The sequence below is a fragment of the Grampus griseus genome, assembly GCF_964374135.1.
Source record: "Grampus griseus genome assembly, chromosome: 17".
NCBI lineage: Eukaryota > Metazoa > Chordata > Mammalia > Artiodactyla > Delphinidae > Grampus > Grampus griseus.
Genome location: NC_139011.1, coordinates 77,951,800 through 77,971,468, shown reverse-complemented (window position 1 = coordinate 77,971,468; position 19,669 = coordinate 77,951,800). Strand labels below are relative to the sequence as shown.

General features: G+C 44.5%; 1 protein-coding gene across 1 annotated transcript; it reads right to left on the bottom strand.

Moving 5' to 3' along the window:
* Positions 1 to 521: 521 nt before the first annotated feature.
* On the bottom strand, positions 522 to 1,026 carry LOC309835528 (EKC/KEOPS complex subunit TPRKB-like; the record flags this gene model as incomplete). The annotated part of the gene is made up of 1 exon (XM_082675075.1): positions 522 to 1,026. Exon 1 carries the CDS (start codon positions 1,023 to 1,025, stop codon positions 522 to 524), a length of 504 nt encoding a protein of 167 aa, XP_082531201.1. The 5' UTR covers position 1,026.
* Between the last annotated feature and the right edge of the window lie 18,643 nt (positions 1,027 to 19,669).

The window sequence follows — 19,669 nt, the reverse complement described above, 5'->3', positions numbered from 1 at the left end:
AAAAAAGAAATGAGAAGGATTAGAATCCCTGCCGCGATGATCAGTGACATTTAATCTGAGGCAGACTTTCTGGCTGTGTGTGAGATGCTACTGGTTTGGGCAGAGCTTGGGGAATTCAGCCTCTTCATGTAAGAGTGCTCTGCTGACAATGTAGTTTTTTGTTTTTGTTTTTCTGAGTGAATTAATAACTAAGCCCCTTAGGCAGAACTAGATTCTCACATGTGTAGTTAGGAGAAAAATACACATGTGGGTAGCAGCCTCAGCATGGAGACTTACAAAGCACAGCCCGGATGCTTGGCTCGCTCGTTGCTGCATAGGAGCTGGACCAGGATGAGGTCAGGTCAGTGTTGAAGATAGACTGGGTGGGGGGGACTGTCACCCCTGGAGTCCAGCCTCGCTGCGGGGGACGCCACGGGAGGAGAGAGACTGGTGGGCAGGGCAGCAGCAGGGGGCCTTTTTTTTTATAATTGCTGAAAAATTTTAATATTTCTGTCATTTCACAAAGCATCTTTTGTTGACATTCAGCAAATGGTACCACCCAATAATGTCCCAATACTTTCTTCTTGTGAAGAGAGTTCATATATCTTTTTGACTTCCGTAATATTTGTTGTTTCAGGGAGATTTTTGAGAGAAACTTGATGACCTTCTACCTGAGATGTTAGGTCTTCTTGAGTTATTTGTTTTTCTCCCTCTTCACTGTAAGCAATCAGAGATGAAGTGTCATTTGCCGAGATACCACAGTTTTTCACGGCCTCTGAAATACTGTTATTTGGGGAAAGACTGAAAATAATTTCAGTAGATAGAGTTCTTGTCTTCATTCTTCCCAGTTTGTAGAGGTGAACTGCTTTGTTTGCTGCCACAAGTATCTGAAATGCATCGACAATCACTGTAGGATTTATTAATGAGCCGTCAATGGCACCTTCCATGGCCTTTTTTCTCAAGTCTCCAGCATTTTTCACATCTTTAAATAACAGAAGCGTCACCCTGTATTCGGGAAATAGGTCCAGCTGTTGTGTTAACTGCATTTCATCGATAAGCAGGATTCAGCGCGCCCAGAACCCAGGACTAGCTCCCTATTCTACGAGCTCCTCTGTCACAACTTTGGTGAGTCGCGGCCTTATCAGGATGATGTATCGTCAGCTGATACATCAGGGAGAGACTAAGCCGATCATTGCCGGGCTGCATCCCAGGGCCGGGCCTCGTGAGGTGCTCGATAAATGAGGACGCCGAGAATCACATCCGTTGTCTAGAAAATGGGTGCCGGGACTGCCAGGGGCCCTTTTTTTAATTGAGCAACTACTGCATCCTGTGTGTTGTGCTCTGTTCGTCACACCTGTCCCCTCCTGTCCTGTCCTCCTTACCAGGGTGCTGAGTAGAGCTTTTCCACGGGAAAGGGTGCCATGTAGTCTAATCACAAAACTTGGCATTAAAATTACTTTCCAGGGCTTCCCTGGTGGCGCAGTGGTTGAGAGTCTGCCTGCCGCGATGCAGGGGAACGGGTTCGTGCCCCGGTCCGGGAGGATCCCACATGCCACGGAGCGGCTGGGCCCGTGAGCCATGGCCGCTGGGCCTGCGCGTCCGGAGCCTGTGCTCCGAAGCAGGAGAGGCCACAACAGTGAGAGGCCCACATACTGCAAAAAAAAAAAAAAAAAAAAAAATTACTTTCCAAAGATGCCGTAAGAGTGCTTCTCTTTTGTCTCAGATTATTAGCAGGACCTAGAAGTTTGATAGCTGAGACCTGGGATGCCTAATTTGTCCAGCTCGGTGCTGGGCCTGACTCACTGGATGGCCTTAGTGAAATCATTTTCCATCTTTGAGTGAGTTTCCTTGCTGTTAAGACAAAAACTAAAAATACATATTGTCTTCATGGGTTATGGTAAGGACTAGCTGAGTAATCTTTACTAAGAAATTGCAACTTTTTAAAGGAAAAAAGATATTTCATCACAGAGGAAATCTGTTTGGGAGTTGCCTGATCCTAAAGTGATACGATATCAAATAAAAAACGTTCTTCAGCCTCCTCAGTTAAACCTGGACTCACTCCAGGTTGCTTGATGTGGGCTAGGAAATGGTATAGTGCCACGAGCAGCCTGATCACTCCACCGGGCTTCCAGAGGACACGGTGTGCTCAGGAGGGGGCAGGCTGTCTTATGCGCCTCCCCATGGAGCTTCCCCCTCTCCTCCTGCACCACCAAGCTCACTCTCGCACGAGCAAATTCCACTGCCCATTTTTCTTCGAAATTTATATGACCCCATTTTTTTGGCTGCAGACACATCTAGTTTGAGAAGCAGTGGCTTTTCTCATTTTAAACAGGAAATGCTGCACCACTTACATTATATTTTTTATACTTTTATTCCTCCCTTTAACTTGAGCAGCAGATTCTCATAGCTAAGAAGGTTTCAAGAGGCAGATTAGAAGAGTAGATAAAGGGCTTCCCTGGTGGTGCAGTGGTTGAGAGTCCGCCTGCCGATGCAGGGGACACGGGTTCGAGCCCCGGTCTGCGAAGATCCCACATGCCGTGGAGCGGCTGGGCCCGTGAGCCATGGCCGCTGAGTCTGCGCGTCCGGAGCCTGTGCTCCGCAACGGGAGAGGCCACAACAGTGAGAGGCCCCCCGTACCGCAAAAACAAACAAACAAACAAACAAACGAAAACAAAAAAAAAGAAGAGTAGATAAAGCCTGCATGTGGAACGCAAGAGGTGAGCTCGGCTACCGACTCTCTCACCGCCTTGGGCGCGTAGAGGCGCTCTCAGAGGGAAATGGACAACCAAGGCAATGTCAAGGTCAGCCTGCACCTGCCCCCACTGCCCAAACAACTGAGCGTTGGGACGGAGGGCTCGGCTGAGGCCTCTCCTGGCCACTCACTGCCCTTCAGGAGAGACTCAGAACCTGATTCTTCCACCTCTTCCTGGCGTTTGCCTTCGTTCTGACACATCTGACCCTGTGACCTCTTAGCTCCGTGACCCAGTGACCTTATTCTCTAATGTTCACGGCTTCCTGTTCTCACGGTGCAGAATGTGAAGTCTGAACCACATTATCTCTTGAAACGGCTCCACCTCCAAAATCACGAATTCAGACATCCTCCTTGCTGGTCACAAAGCCTGTTCCTACCTCTTCTTGGGCGGAGATTCCCGCCAGCACCGTCCTTCGACCGCGGGGCGCCTTCCACGCTCTGCGCCATCTCCCTGTTTGTGGGTCGCTCCTCTGTTAACTTTGCCAGAACTCAGGTCGGATGCTGTGCCTCCTCCAGCCACCACTTTCTTGCAGGCTCTAAGCTCACGTGCCCTATTTTTTCTTGTACATGCCTGGCAAAGTTGAGGTGGGATGAACCCGACTATACTCACCATCTGTCCTTGCACCTGGCAGCTGGGCACTGCTGGAGGAAAGGTCCCCAGCCACGCACACTGGTATCACTACGCACCCTGGACCACCAACCTCAGGGGGGCTCCTTTTGCTGGCAATCTCACCATGCTTCTGTGATCTGCTTACACTCCAGCCTCCGAAAAAACTTTTCAAACATTTTCTATCATTTCCTTCAACCTCAAATATGCCCCACCTCTCCTTCATTGACTTTGGTTTTCATTTTTGTTTCATAAAACATAGAAATATCAGACAAGATCTCTTGGATTTTGGGCCACCAAATCTGTACCGTCACCTGCACCTGTCCTAGTTTTCCTCTCCTCTTGATACAACCGAGTGGCCGTTCCTCCTCTAAAGAAGAATTACTTTAATCCTGCTCTGGTCCCGAAGATACGGAGAAGTGGTTTACGGTGGCAGCCATGTGGAGGTCATTGATGACCCCTGAGAAAGCCACATGGAAGTTGCTAGAAGGTGAAGAAAACAACAAGACAGCTACAGACAACTCATTTGAGAAACTTGATTACGAAGGGAGGAAATTACTTACTGTTTTCTCCCAAACTTTAGGCTCTCAGCTATCGCCTTCATCCTCCCCTCCTTCCTCTCTACCCAGTCCCTTCCACCCTCGACCTGTGTCGTCTACACAATAGTAGCGGCAGCTAGAAAAGCAAGAAACAGAAACCACCCTTCAACCTTGCATCTCTCAGCTATTGGCCTACTGGTTGCTTCCCTTCCTGATACAATTTCTCCAGAGTCCTGCAGGTTTGGAGAAAGTAACTTCCAAAGAAGATGATAGAATCAGCTTAACAGACCAACTCCACGTTTACTGACTGCGTACTCTGTGCGAGGCGCTGGGTTCAGTAGTGGAACTTCCTGGTTCCATAAGACCCAGCTCTGTTCTCCAGACCTGCAGCTTGGCCCTGTGAAAAGGCAATGGTGATACATCGCTACCAGCAGTTGGTGAGGCCGGCAGGGCCCAGGGGGCACAAGGGAAGAAGGAAGATGAACCCTCTCTGCAGGGGTCTGGAATGGCGATGCCCAAGCTGGGGTTTGAGGGGTGAAGTGGAGTGGCTGAAAGGCAAGGAGCACGTTCCAGCCAGTGAAAACATGTGCCCAGAAAACATGTGCCCAGATTCCTGCAGGGAACCTTGTGCAGAAGCCTGGGGAGGAGGTGATGATGGAGGTGGGGGAGGTGGGGATGGAAAGATGTATAGATGGATAGACAGATAGATGATTAGATGATTAGATGGATAGATGCGTAGATGGAAAGATGGACAGATGGATAGATGGATAGATGGACAGATGGGCAGATGGGCAGATGGATAGATGGAAAGATGGTTAGATGGAAAGGTGGACAGATGGACAGATGGTTAGATGGATAGATGGTTAGATGGTTAGATGGAAAGATGGGAAGATGGAAAGATGGGTAGGTGGATAGTTGGATAGATGGATACATCTCTGACCAGGAATGCAGAGGGGCTCACACAGAGGATGCCGGCCTCTTAGCCTCTTTCGCCAGCCCCAAGGACATCAGAATCGCTGCATTCGATCTAGGTGTGGTCCTAGGTGTTAGCAGGTGCTGAATAAATGAATAATGACTGAATGTTCTCTCATGAAAACTACCACTTTATTGGTGGTGTTTAAATGAAAAGTGCTAATATATCTAAACTGCTTAGAACACGGTCAGGCACAGAGTGTAAGAGGCAGTGGAGCATAATGGTTAGGGCACCACTCTATGGGACTAGGTACCCAGGGTTTATGTCCTGGCTTCACTACTTACCATGACTTTAACCAAGTTACTTAGCTGTAATTCTTATAGTATATAACTCACAAGGTTATCATGAGGGTTAAATGAGTTTATACGTGTAAAGCACTTAATGCTTTGTAACAATTCATAATAATTGTTCACAATTACTATTAATAGTTAGTCTGGTTAATTATTTTTAATAATTTAAATTATGATTAAATAATTATTGACCATTATGAAATACCCTAAGAGTTCTGATTCCTAAAGCCCCCCTCTCCCAATTCATTCTTTTCCTGGCATACCTTTTGCTGAATTGGGGGATTCAGATCACTCATTAAGTGTGTCTATCAGGTGATGGAAGACTACATACATGTTTGACACCAGCATGGAAAACTGGTAACGGCCATCCATAGACTGAACATCGTGATATAACAAAGTCTAGTAGCCTTTCTTCCTCATTTAAAGTATGATTGAATAATTCACATATAAACTGGAATTATGTTCTGGAAGGCTAAAGGAAGAAATAACTGCTCTAGGGACTTCCCTGGTGGCACAGTGGTTAAGAATACACCTGTCGATGCAGGGGACACGGGTTCCAGCCCTGGTCTGGAAAGATCCCACACACCGTGGAGCAACTAAGCCCGTGCGCCACAACTACTGAGACTGCATTCTAGAGCCCGCGAGCCACAACTACTGAGGCCGCGTGCCACAACTGCTGAAGCCCACGCGCCTAAAGCCTGTGCTCCACAACAAGGGAAGCCACCGCAATGAGAAACTCGCGTACCACAATGAAGAGTAGCCCCCACTCGCCGCAACTAGAGAAAGCCCGCACGCAGCAACGAAGGCCGAACGCAGCCAAAAATAAAAATTAATTTAAAAAAAAAGAAAGAAAGAAAGAACTGTTCTAGATGTATACTCTGGAGGGTTCGCATGACATTCTCCCCATATTTTTTGTTTATTGTCATGTCAGCTTTCATATTTACGGTTCAACTAGTCCAAAGAGCACGTATTTTTATATTCTGAAAAATTGTATCAACCAACAGTGTAAAACAACAGAAACCGGTTGCAAAGCTTTCACTTTTAAAGAGTTTCCAAGCACCCTGCCCTTTTCCTAAAGGACTCTTTTCCCTTTTATGGATGAGCACCGGGCTCCAAGACAGTGTAAATAGAACTTCCTGTTCCAGGGAAGTGCTGGCTCCTGCAGAAGCCCAGGGCTCCTTTGGGAAAAGTTGATAGGAACGAGGAGCTGTGTGTGACCTGAGGCACGGGAGTCAGCTGAGCCAGCAGGAGGGAAGCACATTTAACAGCCCCTTTGTGCAGACCGAGGTCCCAGAAGCACTTCTGGGAAAGTAAGTCTGGTGCCATGCACACAGTCCTTGTGAAGAATGGCAGGGAAGCTGGCCCAGCTGGAGAAGGACGTTCCCAGATTAGACGCCCAAACCTTGGACCTGACTGCTTTGGGGAACTGAGATAGGTCTGGAATTCCCACAATTTGGGGCTCCTATGTTTGACATGAGCAGAGATTTAAAAATCAGAAAAAAAAAAAGGATTCTGCACACCCTAACTCTAGTCCAGTAGGAAATATTTTTTAGAGGGCTTACTGTTTACACATGAAGGACATGAAAATTAAAATCTATTTTCCTTCTTTCTTGACCTTAATATTTTCTATACTTTTAAATTATAATAATAAAAAATTATTTATTCATGGTTGAGTTGCTGTGTAATTCATTCTGATAATTTTGATCTTTGATTTTTGTGCATTTCACAATCTCATCAATGGTGGCAAGAAAATAAATCAAAATAGTATAATGAATCCTTTTAGACTTACCATGATATTATGACAATTATAAATATTATTTTGATGATAGCTAACGTTTGCTGAGCACTGGCTTTAAGTCAAGAGTCTCCATCAGTAAAAAACTGTTTGAGCATGAACCAACAAATTGTGTTTGCTAATTCAATGTAAAATATGCAAATACACCACCATCCCGTTATACTGTGTACACTTATAAAGCATAAATAAAAATGCAAATGAGAGGAGTGACGTGAATAAACAAATAGAGGTTCTTATGTTTCCTTTCTGCATCATGGTAGTTTGTGTACTAATGGAGTATGGACACCCCAATTTGAAGACCACTCTGCAAACAGTGTTACTGTTCCCATTTTAAAGATGTGCACACTGAGGGGGTACAGAGGTGAAGCCCTTGCCCAAGGTCACTGGGGTACCACTGTGGGAAAGGCTACTGGCTGCTGTGCCATCCCTGTGACCTCATGACCTCTCTCATTTCTGTAGCTACTGCAGCTGCACTTCCAGGAAGCTGCACCATCATGCTAGTGTATTCCTATTTCTGTTCCTTCTCAATCTGCCTATTAGATGCATGTACTTAGGGTGTCCAGATGTGTTTTAGTCTTATCATCTGAGATCTTTAAAACACATTGAATCAATTTGTAACTTTATCCTTGGGTCCAGACATAAGCATTTCAGAATGAATTGAGATTCTTCATCTGAAACTTTCTTTCTTAATCAAGGAACGAAGCCCAGTTATTGGGTTTGCTGTGGTTAAGAGTGGCATGGAATTAAAATTGGAATTAAGAAAATGATTCAATTTAGAATAGCTTCAAAAAAAAGGAATAAAATATTTAGAAATAAGGAAAGCAGTGCAAAACTTGTACCCTGAAGACTACAGAACATTGTTAAATTTTTTTTTAAGTTTTAAATAAATGAAAAGATATCCCATGTTCATGGATTGGAAGACTTACTGTTGCTAAGATAGCAACACTGCCCAAATTGACCTACAGAGGCAACTCAATTCCTATCAAATCCCAGCTGGCTTATTAGAAAAAAATTATCAGCTGATCCTAAAATTCATATGGAAATTCAAGGGACCAAGAGAAACCAAAACAATCCTGGAAAAAGAACAAAGTTGGAGGATTCACACTTCCCAATTTCAAAACTTACAACAGAACAACAGCAATCAAGATGGTGTGGTACTGGCATAAGGCTGGACATAATAGATCAACAGAATAAAATTGAGAGTCCAGAAATAAGCCCTCATATTTATAGTCAACTGATTGTTGACAAGTGTGCAAGGGTGCAAGTGGACTTCAGTGGGGAAGTATAGTATTTTCAGCAAATGGTGTTGAGAAAACTGGATATTCACATGTCAAAGAATCAAGTTGGACCCTTACCACGTGCCATATAAAAAAAAAATTCAAAATTGATCAAAGACCTAAATGTAAGCACTGAAACTATAAACAATTAGAAGAAAACATAGGTACAAATCTTTGTGACCTCGGATTCTGCACTAGTTCTTACATATGGAACCAAAAGCACAAGCAGCCAATGGAAAAAAAGATAAACTGGACTTCATAAAAATTAAATTTTTTTTTTACTTCACAGGACACTTTGAATAAAGGACTCCAGATAGTAAAAAGCAACCAAAAGAATGGAAGAAAATTTTTGCAAATCATATATCTGATAAGGGACTTGACTCTAGAATATTTAAAGAACTCTTACAACTCAATAATCAAAAGAAAGTAGCAAGAAACCCAAATGATCCAATTTTAAACAGGAACAAAGGATTTGAATAGATATTAAAAAAAAAAACACAAATGATACACAAATGGCTGATAAGCACAGAAAAGATGCTCAATGTTACTAATCATTAGGAAGTGCAAATCAAAACTATAATGAGATACCAATTCATACTCATTAGGATGACTATTATAAAAAAACAATCAGACAAAACAAACTGAGAAAATAACAAGAGTTGGTGAGGATGTGGAGAAACTGGAACACTTGTGCATTGTTGGGGGGAGTATAAAATGGTGCAGCTGCTGTGGAAAATGGCATGGTGATTCCTCCAAAAATTAAACAAAGAATTACAATATGGTTCAGCAATTCCACTTCTGGGTATATCCCCAAAGAACAGGGACTTGAAAGCAGGGACTTGAAGAGATACTTGTGCAACCGTGTTCATAGCAGCATTATTCACAATAGCCCAAAAGTGGAAGCAATCCAAGTGTCCATGGACAGATGAGTGGAGAAACAAAATGTGGTGTATACATACAATGAAATTTTATTCAGCCTTAGAAAGAAAATTCTGATAGATGCTTCAATATGAATGAACCTTGAAGATACTATGCTAAGTGAAAGCCAGTCACAAAAAGGACAAATACTGTATGATTCCACTTAGATGAGGCACCTAAAGTGGTCAAATTTATAAAGACTTTAAGCAGAATTGTGGTTTCCAGCGGGGAGGGGAGGGGGAGGATGAGCAGTTATTGTTGAATGGATAGAGTTTCAGTTGGGGAGGATGAAAAATTTCTGGCGATGGTTAAGGGTGATGGTTGCACGACACTTTGTACTTAATGCCACAGAACTGTATGGTTTAAAAAGTTTAAAATGGTAAATTTTATGTCATGTATATTGTATCACGGTAAAAGAATAAATTTAAAAAATAATAAAAAGACAACCCAATTAAAATATGGCCAAAGAATCTGAATAGAACCTTCTCCAAAGAAGATATACAAATGGCCAACAAGTACATAAAAAGATGCTCAGTATCACTAGTCATTAGGGAAATGCAAATCAAAACTACAGTGAGATACCTCTTCACAGCTTCTAGGATAGGAATAATCAAGAAGACAGATAATATGTGTTGATGAGGATGCCGAGAAGTTGAAACCCTCATACACTGCTGGTGAGAATATAAAATAGTGCAGCCACTTCAGAAAACAATTTGGTAGTTCCTCAAACAATTAAACATAGAATTACCAAATGATCCTGCAATTCCACTCCTAGAGAAAAATGAAAACAGACATTGCACAGACTTTGCACATGAATGCTTACAGCAGCACTGTAATAGTCACTAAGTGGAAACAACCCAAACGTCCATGAATACATAAAATGTGGTATACAAACAATGGGATATTATTCTGCAATAAAAAGAGATAAAGTACTGATTCATGCTAAAACATGAATGAACCTTGAAAACATGATGCTAAGTGTAAGAAGCCAGTCACAAAGGACCACATATTTTATAATTCCATTTATACTCATAAGCAGATCGACAGAGATAGATAACAGGTTAGTGGTTGCCTAGGGCTGGGGAAGGGGGTAGGGTGAATAAGAATAGATGACTATACACCTACTAAAATGGCTAAAATCAAACAAATTGATAATACCAAGTGTTGGCAAGGATGTGGAGAAACTGGAACCTTCATACATTGCTGGTGGAAATGCAAAAAGGTACGGCCACTTTGGGAAACAGTTGATGTTTCTTAAAAAGTCAAGCACATGCATACCTATAACCCGGAAATTCAGCCCAAGAGAAATGAGAAACATACATCCACCCAGACTTGTACACAAAAGTTCATAGCAGTTTTATTCATAATAACCAAAACTTGAGAACAGACTTGTGGTTGCCAAGAGGAAGGGGGGTTGGGGGAGGGATGCACTGAGAGTTTAGGATTAGCAGATGCAAACTATTACATAGAGAATGGATAAACAACAAGGTCCTACTGTATGGCACAGGGAACTATATTCAGTATCCTGTGATAAACAATAATGGAAAAGGATATAGGAAAGAATGTATGTATGTGTAACTGAGTTACTATGCTTTACAGCAGAAACTAACACCACATTGTAAATCAACTATACTTCAATTTAAAAAAAAGAACATAATAACCAAAACTAGACACACTGCAAATGTCCATCTATTAATGAATAAATAAATGAAGTGTGTATATTCATTCAAAGAAATATTACTCAGCAATAAAAATGAAAGAACTATTAATATATACAACAACATGAATCAATCTCAAAAAGTTATGCTAAGTGAAAGAAGCCAGACTGAAAATATTATATTGTCTGATAACATTTATATGAAATGTTTTTAAAAAGCAAAAGTATAGAGACAAAAAATGATAAGTGGGTTTGGGATAGAAGGAGGGACTGACAGAAAGTGGTCACCAGGGAACATTTCGGGGTGATGAAGATATTCTAAAACTGAATTGTGAGGAATTAAGTAACTGTATTTTTCAAGAATTTTTATTGGCGTATGGTTCCTTTACGATGTTGTGTTAGTTTCTGCTGTACAGCAAAGTGAATCAGCTATACGTATACATGCATCCCCTCTTTTTTGGATTTCCTTCCCATTTTGGTCACCACAGAGCACTGAGTAGAGTTCCCTGTGCTTAAGTAACTGTATTTAACTTACACAAAATCACGGATTGTAGATGTAAAATGGATGGATCTTATGGTGTGTAACTCATACCTCAATGAACTTGTTTTTAAAAAAGGAGAGGGAAAAGGGTAATAAAATCCTGTACTATTATTTTATTTCCATGAGGAAATGTATGACATCTCTCTTTTTCCAATGGCCTGCACTTAACCCCAAGAAGAATAGCCTGAAAAAAAATCTTTTTTGTATTGTTTGTGTGTTTGAGAGGAGGGTGAGATTAAGTAATCAGTGTTACTAAAATTATTCAATAAGCGTTTACAACTTGGTACTATAATCATCCCATAAATATATATATTAAGCACCCTGTGCTCACTCTTTTGGGTGTTCTTTTTTAAAATAAATTTATTTATTATTTATTTATTTTTGGCTGCGTTGGGTCTTCCTTGCTGCATGCGGTCTTTTTCTAGTTGCGGTGCGCAGGCTTCTCATTGCAGTGGCTTCTCTTGTTGAGAAGCACGGGCTCTACGCACGACGGCTTCGGTAGTCGTGGCGTGAGGACTCAGTAGTTGTGGCTCGCGGGCTCTAGAGTGCAGGCTCAGTAGCTGTGGCGCACAGGCTTAGTTGCTCCGTGGCACGTGGGATCTTCCCGGACCAGGGCTCGAACCCGTGTCCCCTGCATTGGCAGGCGGATTCTTAACCACTGCGCCACCAGGGAAGTCCACTCTTTTGGTTTTTTAACCATTTTATTATTTATTAAATATAGTTCACAGACCATACAATTCACCCACTTAAAGTGTACAATTCAATGGTCTTTAGTATATACACAGGGCTATATGTTCACCACAGTCCATTTTAGAACATTTTCATTAACCACAAAAGAAGCACCTGTTTTGAAAAATATAATATTTTTCACAAAAAGGCATGTTGTTTATGTTGCCTACAGTAGATTTGTTAGTTTTTGTTATTTTTAATGAATTTATAACTATTTTGAAAAGTTCTCAGTTTTAATGTTTAATATTAAACCTCTACTGATAGATGTCGTCTACATAAGCAAGAACTTTTGGGGGTTCTCAATGCTCATACAGTGTAAAGGGTTCTCAAGACCTAAACGTTTGAGACACGCGGGTCTGTCTACCCATTATCTTGATCTTGTCAAGTTCCACACATTCCTTAGCCCTCTGGCAATATTGCTTTCTTTTACTTCTTTTCTGAAGCCCTTCACAGTGAGATTACCTATAAATCCTAAATTTCAAAATCCAATTCAGTGTTTGTTTCTTATCTTATTTGACCACACTTAAGCCTCTGACATTGTGTCCTCTCCCTTCTGAAAAATCTTTCTCGCTTTGATGTTTGCGACACTAACCTTCTCACTATCTCTTCCCACCTTCCGGCTGTTCCCCGCCCCTTCAGTGCTCCTTGCCCTTACTCACCGGCTAGTCTCAGGGTTCCAACTTAGAGTCTCTCTCTCACTCTCTAAATGCTCTCCCTGGGGTGTCTCATTCACATCCTTGACTTCAGTCTCCCGCAATACATCAACAGTTTCCAAATCTGCATTGCTTCCCTGGGTTTGATGGTCCCCCTTCAAATGCATATTAATGTCCCACGAGCATCTCCAAGTGAACATTCCAGCTGAAACTCATCAACTTCCCTTTCCCAAACTAACTTTTTACTTGGGTTAATAATATGATTATCCATTCATTTGGAAACAATAAAAAAGGAAACTCAAAACAATAATTTTAAAAAACTTGTGAAGTTATCTTTGAGCCCTTCTCTTCCTAACCTCCCCCCGCCTTAGGCAGGAGCTCCTCAAATCCAATCCTAGCCCCCAAATGGCCCTCATGTCCATTCCTTGCCTTTCCTCCCCTTATTCCTGCTCACATCACCCTTTTCCTCAACTCCTGCTACTGTCCTATTGGTCGGCCAGCCTCATCTTTCAGAATTAGCCTTCAACGTGCATGTGTGTCCATTGCCGCTTCTGGTTTTCAAAGTTCTTCCATATGCTTCCTCCTCGCCTGCAGGATGAGCTCGTGATCCCTCACCAGGCTCTGGCACACGGCGTCCTTCGTTATTTGGCTCTAGTGACCTTTGCAGCGGTGTCTCCTGCCACCCCCCACGTATGCCCTATTTCTGAGTGACGCTTTGCGCTGCCACTGGGCCTCGGGTGGCGGATGCCCTCAGTCAGGAGTGGCCACATCCTCTCTGTCCGCAGAACTCAGCCTGGGGGTCTCCTGGTTTTTCCAGGTCTCTTCATAAAGGTCACGTGCTCTCCGAGACCGTCCCTCTCTCTCAGCCCAAGGCACATTTGCTTACTTTATCTTGAGAATTCAGAAGTGCATTTGAATCAGCCCTTTTCATGTCACGCTGTGTTGTGGATAATTGTCTAGTCTCTGTGTCCCCAGCACCCCGTGAGAGGGGGGCTGCATCTCCTCTGCACCCAGCAGCCATCCAAGCTCACTAAGTAGCTGGGGGTTATTTGGGTGGGAAGGCGTGTCAGAGCAGCGCTCTCTTACTTTCTCAGTGAACCAACATCAGAGAAACTCATTTCTCTTCATAGTTCAATCAAGGTGTGAATATTGAATCACTTCACCCTGGAGAAAATAAGCAAAAAATAAATAACTCTGGTGCTACAGAAGAAATGAAGTTTCCTTCTCCCTGTAGGTTTTGTTTGCTTCTTCCCAGAGATTAGCAGCATGGAGAAGGATGTGGAGAGAAAAAGGGATGCAGGGATGAAAGAACTCAGGGGAAAGATAAGGAAAACCAGGTGACTTACCGGGGGAGGGGAGGGGGGGGAGAGGTCCTGAAAGGGGGATGAGGGAGATAGAAAAAGAAAAAGAGAAAGCGTTGTGGGAAAGAATGTACAGAAACAGTACGAAAGAATAGTCGATTTGCTGCCAATAAGGGGCTACAGGGAAAAAGAAATACAGGAATGAGAGGAAACTCTGACAGGATGCAGCTTCACAATTCTTTTCAGAGCTGGAGCTCACGTGGCCACTTGATATTGTCTCTAAGTGTGCGTCCACCCGGACCCCGCACCCACACAGGCTTTCTCTGAAAAGCACTGCAGGGTCAAAAGGCCAGAACTCCACGTTGGAGCTGGGAACTGTCTTTTCTGGAGACGTGGGCCACCATAAGGACAAAACCAGCTGACGCTCCAGTCCTTTGATGAAATAGTTCCAAAAATTGTGTTTGGTTTAACATGAGTGAGATGCCTATAGAACCCCAATTATTATATTCAATTTCTTCCTTCTGGTGTGTTTAAATAGCATTTTATTAAGATCCTATACCAAATTTAATACTGTTTGATGTCACAAATCAGAAATAACTCTTGTTGCAAAATGTACAGGAGATCAGGGCTACGGCCGGTGATGGCTTCGCCAACAGAGCTATAAATTTAATCACAGTCTTAAAGTTGTAGCAGAACATAGGGGTTGAGCTTATAAAGCCTTCATTTTTTTTGTGTAAATGAAGGCTTTCTCTGGACCTGGAACTTTTATTTGTTTAATAATAAACTACCTATTTGAATGGAATAGATCCAACAGTTGAGAGAAGTGTTATGTGATAATGTTTTAAAAGTAAAATGTTCTTTCTTAGTGAACCCACTAGTAATACTTGCCTGGTTTTGAAAGACAACATCACACCTAGTCATTTTAAAGTCAGCAGAATAGATGAGAAAGCAAATGTTTTGCAAAGATATGATTACAATAACTTTCATTTTCAAAGTATTCTCCACCTATCCTTCAGGACTGCAGAGGAACCTGTGTGTGTACAGCCTCATGTCAGAATTATTAATCTTCATTTTCCTTTAAAAACTTTTTGTTAAAGTATAGTTGACTTACAATGTTGTGTTAATTTCTGCTGTGCAGCAAAATTATTCAGTTATAATCTATATATTCTTTTTCATATTCTTTTCCATTATAGTTTAATCACAAGATATTGACTATAGTTCCCTGTGCTACACAGTAGGACCTTGTTGTTTATCCATTCTACATTTGGCAGTGTGCATCTGCTAATCCCAAACTCCCAATCCATCCCTCCCCACCCCCGCTTGGCAACCACAAGTCTGTTCTCTATGTCTGTGAGTCTGTTTCTGTTTCGTAGATAAGTTTGTTGTGTCATACTTTAGATTCCACATATAAGTGCTATCATGTAATATTTGTCTTTCTCTGTCTGACTTACTTCACTTAGTATGATCATCTCTAGGTCCACCCATGTTGCTGCAAATGGCATTATTTCATTCTTTTTTATGGCTGAGTAGTATTCCATTGTACATATCATGGGTTTTTTTTTTTTGTTTGAGTCCTCTTCAAACATCAAACTATTAACTGAGCATTTAGCAACAAGTAGTGACACAAGTTCGATCACTCAAATAAGACTTCACCAGTTCAGCCCAAAGATTGTCCATCAGAGGGAAGATGGATTTGTGAGCAGGGAGCAGAGGCAGAAACATAGAGGCGCTCTATCAAGTTTCATGTGTAGTTAACGTTCTTCCTGAACTGCCACCTGCTTTCTTTAACGCTCCGTCAAAGCTCTCAAACCTCCTGCCGTGGGCTTGTAGAGTGTTTGAGCCTGAGGGGAGGGGCTTGTAGAGTGTTTGAGCCTGAGGGGGTGGAGCCGTCTTCCGGGCCAGCTCCTCGTTTGCTGCCTCACTGAAGGCCGAGGGGCAGCGACTGGCCACGGTCACGCAGCTGGTCTGGAGACAGGCCGGGATCGGAACTTGGGTTTCCCGACTCCGGCACACCCTCTGCCACATCACATCACCTGCTTCTCTGCTCCCTGAAGAGACTGTCCTTTGGGCATTTCCCAAAGTCCAGGACATATTTTCAGATCCATGAGCCAAGCCAGGTGAAGGGCATTGGTGTTGGCTCCCCAGGTCGGAAGAGGTTAGTCAGCCATCTTTTGTATATGTTCGCAAATGATGAGAGAGAGAGGAAGACGGCAGGTGGGCCTCACGCAGGGTAGTCTGACACGCAGCGCACTGGAGGCCTGGCTAAGCAGGGAGGGGCAGAGGCTGGCCTCCCGCGGCCCGGGCGCCTCCTCCAGCCGTGTCTGGGTCTGTCTGGCCCCTGTCGTGGGGTTTCTGGGACGGTGAAGGGAGCTGATGCACTGACACCGAGGCCGGCCACGGTTAGCTGTTACAGAAGGTGCTAGATGAAGCTGCTTTTGATTTTGAGGCGCCCATAACAATTTGATAGCACCTGAAGGTGCCCCGGACAGTCCCTCCCCTGCAGGGACCTGCGGTCTTTCCAACAGCCCTTCCCCCAGCGGGGTTCTACGAAGCGGCACACACAGCAGATCCCAGCTGGGTCCCTCACGTGCTGCTAAGCTGCAGTTTTGAGTGTGACCCCGAGGGATCCATTTGGGAATAAAAGCCATGATCCTGGAGGGCAATAAACAAGCCAGCTCCTCTGGCCCACAGGCTCTCTCCAGGGTAAGACACCACCGCTCTGTAGAAGCGAGAGGTACCTCATTCCAGCCCTACTCCACACCTGCATTTGTTGAACCTATGAAGAAGAATCCAATCTTCATATCATTTTGAGACAGAAGGACCCCAAGGTCAAGAAGAATAACTACCTAAATCATCCAAAGATCTTCCCTTTCTCTCCATCACCTGAGACAACATTGCAGGTTTATTAGACATTTTGTCTGTTAACATTATTCATTTGAAACAAACCCTGGGTGTGTGCCTTAGAGACCCCGTCAATCAACAAAGCTATACATAGAACACTGTGACTTGCTTTGCAGTCGAGAGATCCCCACAGATAACAGACGTGGAGATCTTGCCCGAGGAAGGAAGCGCAGTGCTTCCTTATTTTTCCAGCACCCTAGGCTCACAAGTTAGCCCACATCCTCCATACACTTGACTGTCCAAATAAATACTGACGAACCATACTGATTTCGACCAGGGCTCAGCTTTGTGTGAGTTTTACGGGAGAGCTCTTTTCTTTGCCGTATCAGTGTTACAGGTATTTATTGTTTCAGTCTTAATTTTAGAGGTAATTTAGGAATGGAATATTTAAGAGTCATCACATACTCAATAACTAGTGAAGTAGCCAAAGTAAAGCATCATTTATGGACACTTTGAAAACTTACACGTGCAACTGAGGTTTCACCTGTTTGAGAGCCCCTTAAAAACAGACACATTCATGTCACGCTAATGGCTTTCTCCTATTTCCTTAATGATGTTATAATGACCCGTGGAAACACAGATGCTGTTTCCCTCCTGGTCTGTTTCCTCACCGTGACACACAGCGCTTCTCCAGTCTTCCCGACAGTTTTCTGACCTGAAGTCAACGTTGTTTTCACTTCTCCTTAGGCCGTGGCAAGCAGTACCTCATACACCCCAGGCTGCCTCCTTTTTGGAGACTGAAAACCACAGAGAGGGAGGGACATGGAGCTGTGGGTTAGTCAAGAGCTCAGTGCGCCTGCCCTTTCACAAGGGCCTCTGGACCCTTCTCTGCTGCCCACCAGGACTGGCTTTCGGGCTCACTGGGCTGTCTCTCCCCGACCCTTGGGGAAGAATCTGGAAGGAGAAAGCCAGGTTGACCCTGCAGTTCTGGCTCATCCTCAGGGCCTTTGGTCACATGAGCCGTTTCGCCCAGGGATGCTCAGGGCTTAGCCCTGGAAGGGAGACCGCAGAGCAGCCTCTGGCTCTTTGCACAGAATTGTCGAGAACGTGGCATCAGGGAGCCCAGACCTCCAGGTATCTCTGCCACAAACCCTGTTCTTGCTGCAGCTCCGGCCGTGGCCCGGAAACGCCCAGTCCTGCGTGGCGGGTCCTGCTTCCCGGACCCCTAGGAGAGAGGCCAGCTGCCAGTCGACTGTTTTTATATATGGGCCAACGTATTAGGGGAAACAAAGATTTCCGGAGCACAGTGTGCCTTAGTAAGTTAATTATTTTTTTTATTATTATTGTTTCTTGTTTTATATTTTTATTTTCTAAAATTTTATTGGCATATTTGGTAAGTTAATTTATTCTCCGTCTCATCATCTCCTGAAGCTTTTGTGCCTCTGAATGATGCCTGAGGTTTCATCGCTAAGAATGCCTCCCTGGGTTCCCAGGGTTCCTAGGGCAGGGCGGGGGTCTCCATCCACCAGCACCGTCCCTCCCTATCACTGTGGACTTGGCCCTCGTCCCTGAGGACTTACAGCTGGAAATGGGTCTTCTTCACCACTCTCCACCCTGAATGAACGGGCGGCAGGAGCTGGACACCCCCTGGGTCCTCCCCCACGCTTGGGGCTAGGAGCCCTGGGTACCTGTGTCTGCGGCACTCGGATGCCACACAGGTGCACTGCAGCCGCTGAGCTCCAGTGCCTCGCGGAGCGGCTGCTGCCCCTGCCCCGAGGCAATGGTCACTGCTCACTCAGTGGCCCGAGGCTTTAACCTGGGAGTCACTCTCAACCCCACTCGCCAGCCCCGGAATAGAAGCCTCCACTTGCGTAGTTGCTACCTTTAACCAGTTACCTAAGTTCTGCCATCTTGGTATCGTGCAAATTCACCGTGTTCTTTATTTGTAGCGACACTATTTTGATTTCAGTAACAGTAGTATGTTACCTGAATTAATACAACCTCGTCCAGGTAGGGGTCTTTGTCTCCCATGCTGCCGCCTCCATCACTGTCCCCACTGGGATTCGTCTCTTGCCTGTGGGTCGGGGACCCCGATGCCCGTCGGAAGGAACCCAGCAGGCTTAGTTTGGTTTCACAGGCGGCAGCTGTTTCAGCCTGTCCGTCACTCCCTCCTCCTACCTCTGGTCACAGTGTCCGTCCCGCGCCCGTGCCTCCCTGTGCTTTGATCCCCCGCCGTGCCTCTCCACCTCCTCCGGGTAGTCCAGCTCCAGGGCTGGCAGGCAGAGGGAGTGTGGTCCCGCTGGCACCGTGACCGATGCAGGCTTGGCCGTTTGTTTCCATCAGCCGGGTGAAAAATCAGTCTCTGGAACTATTGTTCAGGAAGAGCTCCTTCTGCTGGGTGTGCACCCTGGGGGATCTGAGCCTGGAGCTGCTGGTGGCCACCTGGACATGGACCCTGGACCTGCCGAGAGAGATGGGCCGACAGAGCAGAACCTGGGTCACACACACCTCTGTCACGTCGGCCACTGAGACTCAGGTTTGCCCGAGCCATGTCACCCCCGGTCTGTTCAGTTACACAGGCCCTTTTTTGTTTAAATCCATCTGAGCTGATATCTTTCTTCTTAACTAAAGGGACTTGACTCCCACAGAGGCCATATGAGACCCTGGTGGTCGACTTCTCCTTGTCTTTTGAAGATTCCATAAGGAACCTCTTACGTCCAGACTTTTGCACAAGGTTCCTCCTTTTCTGGAATTTCCCTTCCTTTTCTTGGCTTGAATAATTCCTATTCATTCTCCAAGCATCGGCCAAGACTTCAC